Here is a 19,161-nt window from a genome sequence, read left to right on the forward strand (position 1 = left end):
GCCATAGTGCTTAAAAGCTATTAAAGTCAGAGAGTTTTAGGAAACTTTAATAATTTCTGAGCTTCCTAGTAGTCTGTGATGCTGCTGTTAGCTTAAGTTTTTCTTCTGTGGAACAGAAAAATGTAATTCAGACAGAAAGCTGTCTCCTCTTTCAATTTCTGTTTTTTTCTAGGGGTAAAAAGTTAAAAAGATCAGTATCAAAAGAATGGTAGCATCAGGGAGAAAAATGGGAGTAAGTATTTGTTAGCAGTGAAAGGAGATTTCTGTGAGAGTGGGGGGCTGACTGATGGTGAAGGCTGGACTGTGGCTCAGATGTGAATGTTAAGCCAGGTTTAACCTGCTCTGGGTGTTCACTGGCTGATGCTGTGTGTGCCATCAGCTGCCTATAGCCCTTATAGGTTGCATACAACTCACTTTGATAGAACTGTTTTAGTACCACCTCTGCAGGCTCGGCTGTGAATCCCAGACAGTCCTTACCATTCACCTCTTTAAACCTCCTCATTCTTTGGATTACATGGCCATAAAGGGATTTTTTTGCATTATCAAATTCAGAAAGAGAACTGGAGGAAAAAAGAAATCAAGATGCCCATAGTCATCAGCATCTTCAGTTTGAAGGCAAGAAGCAGCTAAATTGGGGTCAATATGCCACCTTACAAAAAGGCAGGTAAATGCCTGTGTGTGTGGGATCTTTTGAGAGAGGATTTTAGGAGGAGAAATATTCCATCCAGCTGCCTTCACAAGCTTACAGCGATTTGCAAAACACCAAGGACACACCCAGCACGGGCCACTGGGATAATAACACAGATGCAAGATTTTTATGGCTGCACACCAAATTTAGAAACTCCCTCTAGAAAAACAACTCAAAATGACTTTTGCTAATCCTTCTGAACACCTGGAATAGACTCAACGAGCCAGGGAACTAGAAAAGTTACTCTGTGGTTTACCAGGCCTCTTATATCACTCAGAATTAAAATTTTGAAATAAGTAGCTGAAAGATACCTTAGACATTCATAGATAGCCCTGTTTGGTGTCACATTATTTTGTGCCAGTGTTGACAGTTCAGATTATAAAACAGAGAGTTGTTGTTCACAGAAAGCCCGTGTGGAGCATACAATAATATTTAAAATGCTTGAAAATCTGCATAGGAAATAAACTTTTATATTCTGCAGTTTCTGAGGGGTTCCCCCCTTTTTCTCCACACTTGAGACTTTCCCAGACTGGAGCTATTTTATAGTGATATCCAACTTTTAGGTACTGATTTGAAGGTCTGATCAGACTAGTGATTAAACCCTATTTCCATATCTAACCAACGTGTATAATCTCAAATAGACTAACTATTTCCTAACTTCATTAGGGTAATTCCTGTAAGGAATTAAATTATAAATTATCTAGCTGATGGATCAGAATTTCTTTTTGAATAATCACCAATATCCAGTGGGGAGTTTTTCTGGGTTCAGGGAATGCAGGCCTGCTCCATGGAAGTGCCAAGCAGTTTTGCTTACAGCTGGTGTGATGGTACAAGAAAGGCTGCAAATAATTTTCTCATCAGGGAACAGACTCAGAAAATGAGAGACAAAATTAGTTAACACACTAAGAGACTATTAAAAAATTATTTCCATGTGCCATTTGCTATTTACTTAAAATATGTTGCATTTTTAAATTTTTCTTTTCAATAACTATTAAGTATAGAAAACCTACCAAGTGTAGCATTTCTGCACTCTGCATTTCTTAGGCAACTTCCTTAGTATAACACCTGTACCTTCTTAATGTATTTTGGGCTCTGGTGTTTAGCATGAGGTCTTTGTAGAGGGACATATTCTGGTACATTGACTTGGGCTGACTTGCAGTTAACAACAAATTTTCCATGGAAGCAAATAGAACCACGTGACAGGAAAACACAAAGGCTGTCAGCCATACATCTAGCACCTTGAAATCTGTGATAGATCTCTTGTATTTAGTAAGATGGTCCTAAAAACAATCTCCTTCCTAAATCAAGGCTTTGCAAGATCTTAGCTGAGCTATGCAGGCTGAAAGGGACTTTCAGGGCACTTTCGTTTGAGGTTACAGCCAGCCCAGGGAGGTCATTTAAAGTTGGCTGTCCAGCCCTAGCACAACCTCCTGGCTGCCAAACCTGTCCTGGGAGCAGAATGCATACCCAGGCAATCAGCCTGTGCCAATCTGAGCAGCCTGCTCCAGTGGAAAGGGAGACCCTGGCACCGGGTGCCCAGAGAAGCTGTGGCTGCCCCATCCCTGGAAGTGCCCAAGGCCAGGCTGGAAGGGCTTGGAGCAACCTGGGATAGTGGAAGGTGTCCCTGCCCATGGCAGGGGGTGGCACTGGATGGGCTTTAAGGTCCCTTCCAACCCAAACTCTTCCATGATTCTGAGGAGCAAGATCTGTTTCTTTCCAAGGTGATGTGGAAGGTGCACCCTCCCTCCTGTCCTTGGTGCTGGAGGTGGAGAGCAGCTGTACATTCAACCCATGTCCCTGACAGAGGTAGCTCTGCACCAGCACCCAGCCTCATGCAGACACACCACCCATGTCTGCTGGGATATTGCAGGTCTCCTGTGAAGGAATAAACTCTGACATGAAATAAAAACAAAAACAAAAAAATTAAAACCCCACAGTTTTCCTCATTCTTACCCATTCATGCTAAACCAGGAAAGGTTCACAGTTTCTGCTTCTGGGACTTGATGTTTCTTTTCCAGTTTTTCCCACATCTTGAGAACAACACAAATGTGTTCACTGTGAATGAGTGTCCCCCAGCTACTGTAGTTGGAGGGAAAGATGAAGGTGGGTAAATGAGGAGGAAAAATAACAGGGGCTCAAGGTTTCACAACCAAACTGGGACTACTCTCAAGGCACCAGTGATCTGCCTGGTCCCACTTGGGTGGTGCCAAGGATGTGCCCAGTCCTCACACTCTCTTCCTCGCCCTTTGCACACTGGAGCAGGAGGAGCTGCCCTTCTGTCTGTCATCCCAAAGCTTCAACTGTTGTAGAGGAACATCAGAAGAACTCATCCTGCTCCTTGTACGCCCTGCAGTGAGGCACTTGGAGCAGATGAGAACGCGCTGCTGCTGCTTTGAGCAATGCTCCCATTCCAGATGTAGGAGCCAGTAAGTAAACCTGACAGCACCAAATCTGTGGGTTTTTCACTTTAATTTTGTTTGTGGATGTTACTTAATTCCATATCCTGACTTTTTATGGACTTAGGAAAGCTTTACCACCATGAAAACAGTGGTGAGGGAAGGAATAAAAGAAATAAATCATGGCTCTTCATATTCAGTGGATAAAAATTCAGTGTCACTGACAAAGAGAATTTAATTTTTTTCCTTCTGCTGCTAATTGAAGACCAGTAAGTCTTGTTTTGTGGTCATATATCCATGTGCAAAAAGCAGCCCTCAGTGATCATTTAGTCTGAAGTGCATTATGGCAAGGGTCAATGTGGCCTCTCCACCTTTGTAATAAAAGAATGTCTGAGACAACTTTGTATGGCTTTTCAGGTGTACCTCAGAGCTGCATTTTAATCCTCATGATTAACAGACACTGCAATGGAGTCTCAACATTTCAACACAATATGCTGAATTCTTCAACACAGTGGCTCAGTAGACTTTCAGAATTTATTCTCATCAGTTGCTCAGATCCTGATGAGCTCCTAGCTGAACCACGACAGCAGTAAAGCCAGCTGACTTCATTTTGAGAAGGAAGAATCTTCCTCTCCTGTAGACCCGCTATTGCATGCTTTCCTCTTTCAATTTTTGTATCATATCCATGAAAGCCCTATGCAAACAAAGCAAAAAATTTAAGATCTTTCAAAAATGTTTAATGAAAAATATCACTAAGCATATATTTTTAGATAGATGCCAGTAACAGTCCACCTTAAAGATTTTAAAGCCACAAGGCATACCTGGCATTTTAGAATGAGCTAACCAACAGATAGCTGCTTCTGTGCAGGACATCTGTGCTAGGACTGTGGCAGGCTTTCATCAGATCTCACAAATTAAGCAGGGTATGGTCTTAATAAATCTTGGACTTTGCCTGAGGACTACCTGTTTCTTTCTTCCTCTTAATCCATTCCCCAAACAGAACAGACTGCTAGACTTTGGTCAGAGACAAAATATGCACTTCACTTAAGTTTAATTAAGGCTTGGAATTTATAAAGCTTGGAAAATGCCCATATCTATATATACGTTGTGTGTGATTGAAGAAAGGTTATTTGTTCTTATTTACTATAAGAAAAACATGACAGAACCGTGGATTTCACATATTGAAGTGTGAAATTTTCACTTTTCTATGATACTGAACTGTTTCTGCATAGACACAGAAAATCTGGGAGTTATCTTTTCCAGCTGCTTTGGTATCTCAAAGCTGCATTGCATGCCAAGAGAACTGCAATATCCCACCCCAGTTATTCTGCAGGGTAACTTTGCTTTTCACAGTGGTGGGCTGCTGCTCAGCAAACAGCTCTGTGCCTCCCTGTCAGATATTAGTGTGGCTCTTTCTAGTACTAAAGGGAGCCAGAAATGGGGTGGAAGGCAAATTATAGTGCTAGACATCAACACCAGCTGTGAGTGCTTAAAGGGGCATCATGGCACTGAGGAATGGACTTTGTTGTTACTGAGGGTGGAAGCTGCTTGGTACTCTGCAAGGTAAGGCATGTGCATGTTTGCAGAACTGGACTGGAAGGTCCTGCTAACGCTGTTTATAGAGAGAAAAGGAAAAAAACTGTGTGAAACAGAAGTGTTTCAGTTTGATTTCTAAATCTGATAAAGCTCTGTTTGTAAAATGAATCAAATAATTTTATATCAACACCATTTTTCATTAAGCCTGTTCAGATAAGTTCAGTTGCACCATGTATGTCACCACCTTCATCACTGACAAGACCAAAGCAGGAATATTCCAGCCTTCCATGAATTGCCCAGGAGAATGCTAGAGTTGCTACCTTCCTACAGCTTTCAAACACTGGCCTATCAGTTTTCTCTGGTTTAGCAAACCAAACACTTATTGAAACACAAATTCCTTTGGAATCATTATTTGCCACACTTCAAATATTTTAACACCCAATTATATTTTTATAAATTTTTATATCCACAGGATGTGTTTTCCACCATATAACAAGATGTCCCCAGAGTAAAGTGATTTGAGACTGAGTGATTTTGAGAGGAAAGAAAATCTCATTATACAGTAGTTTGCCATAAAAATTCTGGAGGACAGTGAATATCCAATGAAAATGGAATGTAAATTTGCTAGTGTGGCCTTTACAATAAGACACATGAGGCCTGTGAGGCATTTCTGTTCTCCATGAGCCTTTTGTTGGTGTAAAAAGTTGAATACAGGTAAACGACAGATGTAACAGTCTTCAAGATATCCTGCTGTTACATAGCAAGTGTTGCCTCACTGAAAGATTATTAAAAATTATTGCAGTGGACCAGTCATACAGCAAATAAGATGGGTGTCAAAATCAGATTTCTCTTGCTCAGTGGACAGCAGGAATTTGCAGGAGGTTGGTGCTGGTGCTGATCTGTGAATGGCATCCTAGGCAATGTCTCCCCTCCTTTTGCTGAAGCCTAACGATTCACTGCTGGCTTCACAGCCAGGCGGGTGGGGGAGGGTGTGATCCCAGGGTTTGCTGGTGTTCCCTGATCCCTATGGCACAGAGGGATGGGGGGCATGCCCCCACTCCTCTCTCAAGCAGGCATTCACCCCAAGGCAGTCTCTACCCTTGTGTGTCTCATCCCTCAACTCACCCATCCCACCGCGCTCATTCCTGGCCGTGCCAGCAAGCACGCTGCATGGGATACAGGCCCTTTTTTGGGTGAGCCCCTGGAAGAAATCTCTGCCTTTCATTTGGTGAGAGTGAACAGGCGTGTGTGCAGCCCCAGCAGAGGGGAGAGCAGCACAGGGCTGAACCACGCAGCCTTTCCGCTCCCATCGCACACGTGCCCAACATCGATTGCCCAAAGCCAGGGTGCAAAACAAAACTGAAAGCCTAAACACATGCATGTGGCACTCAGAGCCCAGGACACTCCTGCCAATTTCTGCAACTGATACGCGCTCAAAATATTTACTTAGGAATTCTTAATTAAGTCAACCATTTGGTAGTGGTGTACGGTTTCAGATGTGTCGCAATGTCACCACAAAGTACCTCGGTGGCTCCTGCTAACAAAGAACCCACTATGTGGATTTTTTTTTTTTTTTGTCAGAGATGGTGGGGTAAGTTTTCGGTACAGTGTGCCAAAAAGCTGCACAACTCCTCTGCTGTTAATGGGGTTCATGTGGCTAAATCCCTTCATTCCTTGCTGAAAACAAAGCCCCTGCCCAGCAGCAGTTTCAGGTGAATATCAAAAAGCAGAGCTGGGGTGGGATCACAGTGACCCTACAGTTGCCTATCCAGGGGCTTGCAGCAGGGCTGGGTCGGTGGGAAGTGCATGCTGTGCTTTTATGCAGCCAGGAATGCAAGTGAGGGAGGGTGCTGGAGGAGAAGAAGTTCTTGACACCAGTCCTGGGCTCCAATAAAATGTAATTTGCCCAGGGAGCACAGATTGGCAGAGAATTTTTAAAGCAACTTTTTAGGTTTTTTGACCAAAAGGTTAAAATCAACTTTATTGTTTCATCTGTATGCAATGTGTTGTTGGCTTAATCTCTTATTTTACATCTTTTGTCATGTATTTGTCAGACTGGTATATTAAGCTCCTAGGAGAAATCTCATCTATGCCTGTGAAGGAGTTTGGGGACAAGTCCAAAGATTGGTCAGTTACTGCTCTTCATCTATAAGTAGACAGTTCTGTTTCATAACTTTATCAAAATTCAGATTCTTTTCACAAGAATAAAATTTAAATTTAATTTTTTTTCTACTTATGTACATTATAAGGATTTACTTAATATATTTTCCACTTGTGCAAAGACTGTAAACTGCAGTTCACATGATGACCTTCTTATATGTAAAATTAATCAGAAGTTGCAAGGACATGATAACATTTGAAATCAATGAAATGACTCATGCTCATGTTAAATGAATGCTTGCTTTTGAAAATATAAATGGAGACTCAAGCAAGCCAACCAGGAATGAGGAGTACATTTCTCTTCCAACAAGCAGTTCTTAAAAGTCAGGTGGCCTTAGTGCTTAATTTCTGAGGCATTTCAAAGACCTTTACTTTTATGACTTGCTTAGAATATCTAATAATTTTCATTTCACTTTGTGAAAAGGGAATCTGGAGCTGCTTAGATCCTACAGAGGAGATACAACTGTTACAGGAAATACATTTGGAAGGAGAAATTTCTCTTTTTGTGAGAAATTCGTCTGTCTTTGCATGAGTAAGCAAGCATTATTTCAGAAAATGAGCTGAAACTTGTCTCCCCTCGCCATGTTTTTCTGCTTGCTGTGACGCAGTCCTAGTTATTTTTTCAAGTGATAAAAAACCTGATGTTTCAGAATTCTTATTTCCAAGCCTTCAAAAATCTTGTTCATCAGGTTTAATTTGATGGGAATTTGAACTGCAAGATCCTATCCAAGCCCAGATCTGATGGGGTTTTTTTGTTTTGTGTGTGGGCAATTGTTTGTTTGTTTGTTGTTGTTGGGTTGTTTGGGTTTTTTCTGTGGGTTTGGGGATTTTTTTGGTGGTGGTGGTGGGTTTGTTTGTTGTTGTTTTTTGAATTTGGGCATAACACTATCTATAGATATTGCTCAATTTCAGTGCTGGTGCTTCTTTCCCTTGGATTAATGGTATAGGCATGAAGAAATGTCAAAACTCTCCATATGCCAGACACTAGTGCCAATTGCTTAGGAAATGTGCCATTATTCCACTCTCTCTGTTTATCTGGATAAGCCATGTGGATGGTGTTTAATTGAATAGCCCATGTGGATGACCCAGCAGAGCACTCTGAGCCATGTGGAGACTGTTGTGGTGCAGGATGGTTGCAATTACTGTAAACTGCATCAGAAATCTTAACAAAATGCCACACTCAGGAGTTTCTGGTGATAAGAATCAAGGCAATTTGCACCACAAAGAAAGATTAGATGAAAGAAGATGCCAAAATGTGGCATGGAGGATCTGCCTTTTGACAGCTATAAATTGAAACAATCTCCATCTTTGAGAAAAAATAATGTAGCCTTCAACCTGCCAAGGGGCAGGAGCACATCACAACCCTCCCAAATGTGTGATGGATGCACAAACTGAGGGACACCACAAGAAATAGAGGAGAGGAAGCTTGAAATGCTGTTGGGTGCATTTCTTTAATAAAAATAAAGCTCTCCAAAACCTCAGTTTCATGATTCAGCATTTCTTTTGGCAGTGTAACAATTGAAAAGTAGGCTAAACTAGTCTGAGGGAATATGCTGGTAAATTCAGGCCAGACAGGGGGAAGTTTCTGGAAGTAATAGAAAAACCAAGACCCCTTCCACCCCCAATGACTGCAGTTTAATTGTTGTGATACATTTCACAAACACACAATAATTATAATTTTAATGACACAACACCCTCACAATACCTCCTGAAGCAGGTATGATTGTGCTTATTTTCTGGATGAATAAACCGACCCACTGTATTAAAATACTTTTACCAAGGCCTGCTCCAAAAAACAATGGGAGACCAAAGAATACACTCTTTAACCTAATTATGAGACAGCAGGGACATGTATGAAGGAAGCAACTTAACTGAAAATTATACGTTTAGAGGCTGTGGCCAATTCTTGCTTTCCTTTGTTTTGAAAGTCGTAAGGTTTTTGCTGCTCAACTTGAGAATAGTTAGTAGAAACTGTAGAAGCCCAGCAGTTTAGAAAAAAATGTCAGGACGTTATTGCACAGTTTTTATCAATTTTTTATTTTTTAAAAAAGTATTTATATAGCATACAAATAATTTTTATGTGTAAGTTTTGCTAGTAAGTTGGTAGCATAGCCTCAGTAACTTGGTGAGCATCAGGCAGCTACAAGACCAGAACTGTGTGTCTTGTGCATGTGCCAAGCATCAAATGGAATTTTGAATGCCTTGGGCATGTCTCTTTCTTAGGAGTCCACCACAGATGTGCTCAGGGCTAGATTTTCCTGGAGAGGTCAGTGTCTGAAGCAGCAGTGGAAATGGGTTACCAGGTGGGAAGGTCTTGCCTGGGCACCTGGTCTGTCTCAGGGGGCTGGGCAAAGCCAGGTGGAGGAGATGGGGCAAGAATGGGGCACAGCATTTTAGCGTCATCAAAGAGTCTGTGTTTCTGACTTTGACACATCATCTATGAAGGGAAAATGCTTTCCTTTGCATTTTACTACAATATTTTCAGAATGTCCATCCTACTTTGTGTGGAAAGTGGATGAAGTCAGAGAGAGAAAAGCTCCATGACCTTTCAAAGAAAATAACACTTTTACTTTTCAGTATTGAAAACTGTGTGATTAAAAAAAAAAAAAAAAAAAAAAAAAAAAATTACTGATACTTTCCTCTGTGATTTTCATTAGTTTTTGAAGCCATAACATAAAGGTCATAAGCCACTGTAAAGAGAATCTTGTCCCTATACCAAACATAATACTTTTTTAAGATTATCACATCTTTTGGAAAGTCCTAATTTAAAGACATCATAATTTAAATTTTATATATTTTTTAAATTTTAAATAGTAGAAATATTTTTTGCCAGAAAAAAAAAAAAACCTTATCTCAAAACCTGCATGAATCTCAGAGACTCTCTGGTTCCAGCTGATGCTCCAGCTTTGTTGCTCAGCATCCAGAGGAACACAAATTAAAACTGCAGGTCTGAGCACTCTTACTCCAACACTGGGAGTGGTCAAACTGCAATTACCTTTTGTTCTTTCTTCTGCTTAATAGGCAGAGCAACAGGGCATGCACGTGCTGGGTGATGCCTCATTTCTGTATCCATAACCCCCCTCCACCTCCATAAATCAAAACCCACAAGTGGTGAATTTCTCATGGATTGTTAACTTTGGAAAAGATGCAAAAATATCTACTAAAGGCAGAGTGGATCATCATGGAATTTCCATTCCACAGAAATAGCAGTATTTCATTTTGGCCGGGGAAGAGCTCTCAGTTTCACCCTCCTTGCCCTGGCTTTACTGTATCTTATTGAAATGGTAAAATTCATTCTCTGATTTCATTGAAACACAGCATTTATGCAATCTTGCGGTTACCTTGTGATGGAGTTGACAAATTCTTATATAATTCTTTAATTTTGTTTAGTCAGCATTTCCCCAAGGGAGCATTTCCAGTGGGAAATTTTTAACAGTAAGATGAAAGGCCTAGGCTGGTGTTCAAGGTGGGAAGGAGGATCATGGGGCAGTCAGTCTGCTTGTCCAGAGCCGGCTGAAGCATCTCCATGGGCCTGGCAGGTAGATGTGACCAGAGGCATCACTGAATGTGTACCCATGTTGTCCTATATTTTTCAAAATATTACCATTGAAAATGTAAGCTGTAAAGATGTTGAAAAATGAGCCTGTGAAGATGTTGAAAAGTGAGCTGAAAAATGAAAAATAAATGTGCTCAAGTGAAAACATATGGCAGGTGCAAGTCATATGCAAACTTCATAATGAATTCTGAAAATTTACTTGAAGAATGAGAACTGCAAATGTTTCTAGCCTGGATGGCACATATTAAGGATAACTCCTATGTGTTCCATGATGTTTGGCAGATCTAAAAGCACAGTTATGCTGGTGAGCTTCATTAATCATTCAATACCCTAAGCATAATAATGGGCAAGAGTGTTGGTAGTGTCAAGTCATTTTCTAAATTGTGCTTAACAGTTTCAAATGAGGGGTGAATGAACTGGCTGCAGTAACTAAAACACTAATTCTGAACCTGCATTCAAAGTAGTTTCAGAGATTTGTGGATGATCGCTTATCACTATATTTCGATTTTAAATAAGTCTTTCTTTCCACATCTCACAAGCTGATGTCTCTGTGTGGGACTGGAAACAAAAGTGCCAAAATTAAATTTCTTTTTTCCTTCTGGCACAAGCCAGACCAGGAATTACTGCAAGATTTCCAGGCTGCTATACCAGACCAGAGGCATTGTGCCAAGTTGGCATAATTACAGGAATCCAACCTCCGACCCTTCCCCTTTTGCACAGCACCCCGCCAGCCACACAGCAGCACCTGGCCACCTCAATTTGGTTATAACGTCTCTTTCTGCTTTTTTCTTCAGAGCTTTGTCATCTGTGGTGGCTTTAGGCGCTAATATAATCTGCAACAAAATCCCAGGCCTGGCACCTCGGCAGCGCGCGATCTGCCAGAGCCGCCCCGATGCCATCATCGTGATCGGGGAAGGGGCACAGATGGGAATCAATGAGTGCCAGTACCAGTTTCGGTACGGGAGGTGGAACTGCTCTGCGCTGGGAGAGAAAACAGTCTTTGGACAAGAGCTTCGAGTAGGTAAGGGTGTCTCTGCCATGGTGCTGTACGGATCTGTTTGGGATGGCTTTCTCTTAAGCTTTCTTGCTACGGTCCTGCAAAGTTTTATAACCCTCAGAGCTCAACAGTGGTGCTTCCAGGACAATAGTGTTTCCACTTGGTGAAAAGTAACTGGCAAGAGACCAGTGGAATGACCAAATGGAATCTCCAGTGATCTGTAGATGAAATCACTCATATCTGTGCAACTTCAGGCCCAGCAATGGCCTCAGTGCCGGCACAGCCATCCAAGGTCACAGCCCATGAAAAGCGTGTTTCCAACTGTTGTCTTGTTACACGTTGTCATGTGGTGAATATTATGGCCGATCAAAAATTAACTAAAAGCAGCTCAGAAAAATCCCTCTTCAGACTTCCCAGAAGCTTAAGTAATGGGAGACTCCCAAATAATAGATGGAAGTACTGTGCATGCAACACTGGCCTTCCAGTATGTGGCAATGATATATTTTAGTGTTGCTATCATGCTGCAAAGAAAATACTGCGAGTGATTTGAGGCAGGAAACATATTCAAAGAAAATAATACATGGTCTTGGCCTGACAAGCTGCTAGCTGGCAGAAGTTAAATCAATACCTTTTCATTTACCCTATGTCTGGTATTATTTCACAGGGGAGATTATGTAAATTTTTTTCCAACACTGAGGTCACTATTTTCCTCATCACCCAGCTGGGTATCCTTAATGTATTCCTGACCTTTTCTCTCTCCCCCAAGGGCTGCCCACTCTCCTGTCTGCTGCTCTGGGTTGGGATAACATGTTGTACTTGGTGGCTCTCTCAAGGGCATTCAAAGTGATACCATCCAGCTTCTCAGTGGGGTTGTAGCCTGTTCTTCTCGTATCCCATTTTTATTTGGGTGATACCTCTTAACATTCAATGGTTTGGGTGAGTCTTGTGCTTCCAAAAGAGCTGAGTGTGGTCAGACATAAGATCTCATTAAAACTGTATGAAAAAAGGCATAACATTTAATTTCATCTGTGCAGAGAGGTGTTGACTCATGTGGTGCTTTGGTTGTTGGTGGTGGTCAAAGTGTCAGGGTTTTTTTTGGTATGAAATGCCAAAAACTGAAGTATGTTTGGGTCAACAAGGGAACTGAATATTTTTTGAAAAAACATCCAAATCTGAGAGTCTGGCTGAGGCCTGGGTGCTTTAAGGACACAGTGGTTCAGCTGTAAAGTGTTGGAATAAATCCATTGGCATTGGACAATTGACTTAGATTTGCAGAGGATCTGTCATATTCTGTGAGCTTTGCATTACATTCTCAAGGCATCATATTCAGGAATTAACCTAACTTTTGACTTCTACCTTCAAATTTAAATGAGCCAGAAAAAAATCTAGTCACTTGTCTTGACTGTTAGAAGCATGGTCTGGTTCTCCTTGGTTGGTATTACATTTGTTTGCTTTTGGTTGGTAAACCAGAATTACGTTGCTGTCAGAAAATATACATCTGCCAAGCGTTCTGTACTTCTTCATGCTCTGTTTTCATCTGCCAAAATTTGCAGGCATGCCTTGACCTTAGATAAGTGAGTTGTCTTACCTTCTGTGAGATCCCTTATGGCCTGAGAAGGGCCACGCTGGAGGGTTGTACCTGAGTGAGTGTCATCATGAAGCTTTCCAGCGGAAAAGCTTTCACACTTCTGCTCTCCTCTTCAACTGAGGATCTTGTGCTGACTCACCACCTTCACCACTGTGCTAGTGGGTAGCAATCCTCTTCACCAGAGAGACTCCTTTCATCCTCCAAAACTTGCAAGTGAGGGCAGTTCAAATGCTTAAAAAGGACAAGTTGTAGTTGTGCTTTCAGTCTCAATGTTGCTATGCAACGTAAGAGCTACAAGGAACAGAAATTATTTGTCATTAGGATGGACCAGTTATCAGGCTGGTCAGACTATACAAAGTTGGAAAAAACCAGGGTTTTCTTGAGCCACTTTTCAAGCCATATTTGCCAAAATGTTTACCAGATTCTTGACCTCTTCACTGAAGCTGGGTGGTTTCTTGCAAGTCTGAAATGACTGATGTGGAATTTGGTGGGTTCTTTTATGGGTTAACCCAAACACAGATGAAACTTGGCTGTTGCAGCCGAGTTCTGCTTTGACATTTGTTGGGTGTGAAACCACACAGACTCTAACAGTTGCAGAAGGTTTACATGACCCCTTCCAGCCGAGCCAGATCAGTTCCATGCAGGTCTATAAAGGATCCCATAATCCACAAGTCCTTATTTTTTTTATTACTGGAGTAGCACCCAGAGATGATGAGGTCAGTACCTAGGAAAAGGGTAGGGTTTAGGAAGTAGTGTTATTCCACTAGCAAGGGGGAAAAAGGTAAAAAATGGACAAAGATTTAAAAACCCAACTACTTCAAAGCACAAGATACTTCTAAGTGCAATATTCACATGTGTAACAAAACACACCCATGTCTGACACAGAAACACTAAACCAGCTATTTGGTTCTTCCTGAACACACTGGAGAAAGGACTAAAACTAAAATAAGACAGGCATGTTTTTCACTTCACCCAAAGGAAAACTTTGTCCCAGAACCGCTGGGGAGATGAGCACTGAAGGTGAGTTATTCAGGTCTCAGGGTAGGGAGGGAAAGTAAGCAGTGATAACATATTAATAATTCTCTTGCTGCATGGTGAGGAGAGGACCTACTCTTTAGCTACTGACCAAGCCTCTACCACCACACTGACAAGTATAGATTTATGGTTATTCTAATTTGTATTTTGATGCAACACTCCCCCTTCAAAACTCAAAGCAAACACTCAGACTCACCCAACATGAGGTTTCTCCAACAGATGTACATCTGTTTCACCATCACCTCTTGGGTGCCTTTATGTTCTAACCATGAATGTTTTCCAGGCCAGACAACATGACACAGGGACACATGTACCCCCTGGTGATTTCTAGGGACCCTACTCTGCCAGGTGAAGTCCTCAGTTTATTGGCTAAGCTCTAAGATGGATCAGTGAGGAATTATTTATTCCAAGAGGTACTTAAGTGAATGAAGGCTGCATCACTAATACAGTACATGGAATCTATATTAAAAACAATTTAAATAGTCCAGAAGATGGAATAACAGTTGTAGAAATCATGGGGCATTCATGTTGGTGTGAAAGATTTATAGCAGCCAGATATAAAAGTGACAGAGAAATCTAAATTACTAGCATGAACAAAGGCTGTAGCATGGGATGAATTTGCCAAGCATTGTGTATGGATAGCTTATTTTGATATATTTATAGCTGGGAACTCTTCCATAGTCATGCCATCCCCAAAGAAAGTCAGCCCTGCACTTACTTTACTCATGCTGTCCTCCTACATTTTTGTCTTTGTCACCTTCCTGTGTTCATCCCTAGTTTTCAGGCCAGCTTCTCACATACTCTTCTGTACTCTCCACTCATTCTTCTTGCTTTAAGTCACTTTAAAGATTGCCTCTTAAACAAATGAATTCAAAAATTAAAAATTAGATCTTTTTAACTAATTAAAAAACAATTATACACCAAATGTTATTACTGGTAATCATTGTTGAAAGATAATTGCCCTTCTAACATTTTGAAAGCAAGGACCCTGATCTGGAAGAGGAAAGCCTCTGGTCCTATCGGGTTATTGGCACAAAAGAGCTCCAGCACTACCTCTCTATTCCCCCAAATGATGGGCAGAGTAATTTGTCACTTACACGCCTCTGAAAGCTGCAGATCATTAATACCATTGAAAGCAAAGGACTCCCCCCAGAAAAGTAAGCAGTACAGGCTCTGTAGTATGAAGTCTGAATCAATAACAGAAATGAAACCTACTGTTGTTCTTTGACAGTGGATTATTCTGGCTAATTATTTGTGCATTGACCCTTTCCACTGGAGTCATTTAAACTGAAGTGCTTATGAACAGGCAGCTCTTAGCAGTGCTAAATCCAGGGCAACACTGAGCTGTTCTGGTGTTTTGAAAAATATATCTGTCAAGATATCCAAACTGATCTGCACCTGTCTCCTTTCTCAGACTCATGATGTGGAAAATGAGCATGGTTTAGCAATATTTGGCTGTGTCACTGATGCAGTGATTTGGAAAATCATTAAATTGGACACCTGACAGGGAAATATTAACAAGTAGGCCAAACCCAAGGGAGTAAGAGAGTTCTGAAGTTGGGGTTTTGTTTTGTTTTGTTTTGTTTTATTTTATTTGTTTGTTGGGTTTTGTTTTTTGGTTTTTTGGTTTTTGTTTTTTTTTTTAATGTCTTACCCTTTGTTTTCATCTTTAATTTTCTGTTGTGTTGAAAGGATGCATCTGAAGGGAAGTTACAGCTCTGCTTGCTAGGGGAGGTTTAGGAGACGAAAATCTTAAGAAGTTTCCTGTCTCTTCCTATTCATTTAACTTTTGATCCACTCTCCAGGCAGAAATGGGGAGGGATAGGAGAAAAACCCTACAGTTCAAAAAACAGACAAAATAAATGCATGGATTTTATTAACTCCCAGGTGAAGAAGGCTTTTGGCAAACATGATCAGAACATAAACTTCAATGTCACAGTTCTCTACAAGCATGCACTTGTACACATGCACACATAAACCGGGAAGAGGATGGATAATTCCAAACAGAAGACTGGGAAAGGGAGGGGGACAACTTCTGAAGGAGAAATACTCATAAACAACAGTGATTCTTGCTCTCTTTGTACTGGAAACAGGTAACATTGTCAGTCTCCTCTTGATCCCCTGTTTCAGCTTCAGGCCTGAAAAAAACATGGGAATTGGGCATAAAAAATATCTAAGTGATGGAGTAATGGAGGAGCAGTTGGCATCTTATCTTACATGCTGAGGGGGTGTCAGCCAGTAAATTATTCTTTGTTCAGGCCATATATAGGCTAAATTAAATTTGGATTCCACATATGAATCCAGTCATTTTTATTCTGGGCTATGATGATGGTTTAACCGAGATGCCAAATGTTCATAAAAACTTCCTACCAAAAATGGGAGGAGTAGAGAGGCTCATTATTCTCCAAAAATGGATATTTGGGTCCAAGCAGATGGATTAATCTAGCACAGTAGTGTCTAGTGTGGTATGAGTTGGCCAGCTTGGAAAGCTTGGCTTTCAGTGTGAGCAGAAAACTTGCGATACATGAAGACAGGCGGCATTCTTAGGAATGCTTTACAACCATAGCTGTGCTTTAATGCTATCAGCAAGTCAATAAAGGGAACCATAAATGAATCCAGACAGTTTGCTAAAGTAAGTACATTTCTAGCTCACTTTTTGCCTTTATTTTCTCCTGCCATTTCTTTCTCTGCTACTTTATGTTCTCGTTTTCAATTTTTTAAAATCGATTTATGTTGTTTGTTATATGTTTGTTAAGGCTTAGTAATATTCATATATCAGGTTGACTGCATGTTTATTATTCTAACATCTGTGTATTTATTATGGGAAAATCTATCTTTACGAACTTGCACTATATCCAATAAAAACAATATGGGGGAAAAAGAGGAATTGTACAGCTGGAAACAATTTGGAGGGGGAAAATGAGTTGGAATTAGATTATTTTAAATATGATACAGAGCAGGGTACACACTTCACCGACGGAAAGGCAGTAATTATCTTTGTCATAGCAGTAGGTGCTATGATTGGTTTAGGCATTTGTCAGCTATGGGAACCTCAATTGCACAGTGGCTTTTGGACCTAATGTGGAAAAATTTGGGGTTTTTTGTTGTTGTCGTATAGCATGGGCCCAGACAACAATGTTCTTTGAGCATTCAAGCAACAGAGCAGAAATAAATCTGTTTTCAGTAATTTGAACTGGATTTCTCTGTTGGTGCTAGGATATAGTAAAAGCCTTCCAGTGTGAGGGGTGGCTTCTCAGGGCATGGCATCAGCTTTCAGCTCCTAGTACAGTGGGCTGTCTGGGATTCCAGGAGAGAGGTGCACAGGATGCATTCAATTGGCTGCAATCTGTGCTGAGGACGTGTGCAGCTCCAGAAGGTGATGTAGGACCAATCCAAACTGTGTCTTTATTGCTCATGTAGCCAACTTGGAGTGACTGCTGGTGTCCATTTCCCAAGATGCCATATGGAGTCATTGCATTTGCCCATTTGATTTAGTTAAACTATGAATACCATGACAAATTTAATGATCTGTGGCTTAAGCAAGCATAACTCTTAAGAGAAGCATAGTGGTGCATAATAAGTTGTATATTTCTTCATTATTTGGAGAGGGAGAGTCTTCTCATTATTAGCCTGAATGAAAAAAAAAAAAAAAAAGACGTGCATGATGAACCTCCACCTCTAGCAAAAAGGTAAGTGGTTGGCAGGTAGAGGCAGGCAGTAAAGAGATAAAGCCCCCAAAATCTGGGAAATTCCTTTGCATTTTCATTTTACAGGAAAGATTTACCACCCTACAAACAGTCATTGCAAAGCCTCCTCTTAAAATGTCTCAAACAGCACCTTTATTTTCACAACTGGCATGTTGTTGCTGGAAGAAGAAACCAAAATATCTTTAACCTTAAGCATGTCCAACCTATTTATTCTCACTTATTGGCTATCTATTACTGCAGAAGGACTCTGGTGTGTCAGTGACTGTCCCACAAGTTGCCTTACAGAGGTAGGAAGGCCATTCTGAAGCAAAGCTGAGCTGCTCCACCCAAAGCTGGTCTGAGTTAGGCTACAGGCAGTGAGAAAAGTCCTCAGAGGCAGCTGCCTTAGCAGAACAGTCTGCTCAGAGCATTTCATCTCAGCTGAAAGCTGAGCACTGGGGAAAAGGTGTGATAACGTAGCAATAACAAGGCCAAGTATGTGAGAGGACATTTCACTTTGCATTATCATCTTTGGGGGAAATTGAGGAGTTGGTTCAACTGTTCATACTTTCTTACTGTAGAAGGTTGGGTAAGGTTTTCACTATCACAAGTAACAAGGTAAGACAGTAACCCAAACCAGAATAAGAAAATAAACCCTCCCAGCTGGTGGTAACTGAGGTTGTGAAGCAGTAGTAAAAAAGTTATGAAACCCTTAAGGTGCTAAGAATTTGTACTTTTTAAACTGAGGAGACAGGTTACTGTGGGAGTGGTAGGTTCAGACTCGTAATGTCTGTAACTTGGATTTTTTAGAAAAAGAATACCTTTTTATTCTAAGAAAGTATTGTTGTTTTTTAAAAAAAAATCCTATTTTGACAGGATGGAGGATTTCCAGCTTGGTGAATCAATTTGAACATTTGTGGGTGATAATTTCTCTGTGCTTTAAAAATTTCTTAGATGTCAGAACCTCAAAATGATTCAGGGAGGCCTTAGTAATGTTTTCAAAATACATTGTAAATCATAGAGGAAAAGACAAACATAAATGGACAGTACCATTTGTAAATGATGAGTTGACTGAAATAAATTTTGTTTAACTTTACTAGGAAAACTGTCAGTTTGCTACATTAATTTTATAATCTTTATTTCTTTGTCTCCCTATAAAAGAAATAAAAGCATATATAGTCTGCATATAATAATTTCCAACTATGAACAGACAGATGTTTATATATCTCAATTTATCTTCTCCACTTCCTTGTCTTCTTGTAAGGTTTTACTGCTTAGTTCAAGTATAGCTCAATTGTATTTTCTCTTCCCTCAAGGGTCATGAGTGTGAAGAACAGTATAAGTTCTCTTAAATTAAAATGTTCTTGTTGCCATTTAAATATTTACCTATTTGGCAGCAGACTTTCTTTAAAAGGCAGATATCCTTATTCCAAACACAGCACTAGTGTGGTAATACAATTACTTGGTGAACTGTGTGTGGCTTGCAGCTGGATGAGGAATGGTGGTTACTGATCTCAAT

General features: G+C 40.6%; 1 protein-coding gene across 2 annotated transcripts in view; it reads left to right on the top strand.

Moving 5' to 3' along the window:
- The window catches only part of WNT7B (Wnt family member 7B), a 91,912-nt gene that overhangs the window by 40,103 nt on the left and 32,648 nt on the right, over positions 1-19,161 (top strand). For both annotated transcript variants that reach the window (XM_041398624.1, XM_041398623.1), the window contains exon 2: positions 11,131-11,357. In XM_041398624.1, the coding sequence (XP_041254558.1) occupies positions 11,131-11,357 (227 nt within the window). The remainder of the gene's footprint in view (positions 1-11,130; positions 11,358-19,161) is intronic.

Source organism: Onychostruthus taczanowskii, unplaced genomic scaffold (assembly GCF_017590055.1).
Source record: "Onychostruthus taczanowskii isolate IOZ18803 unplaced genomic scaffold, ASM1759005v1 scaffold15, whole genome shotgun sequence".
Lineage (NCBI taxonomy): Eukaryota > Metazoa > Chordata > Aves > Passeriformes > Passeridae > Onychostruthus > Onychostruthus taczanowskii.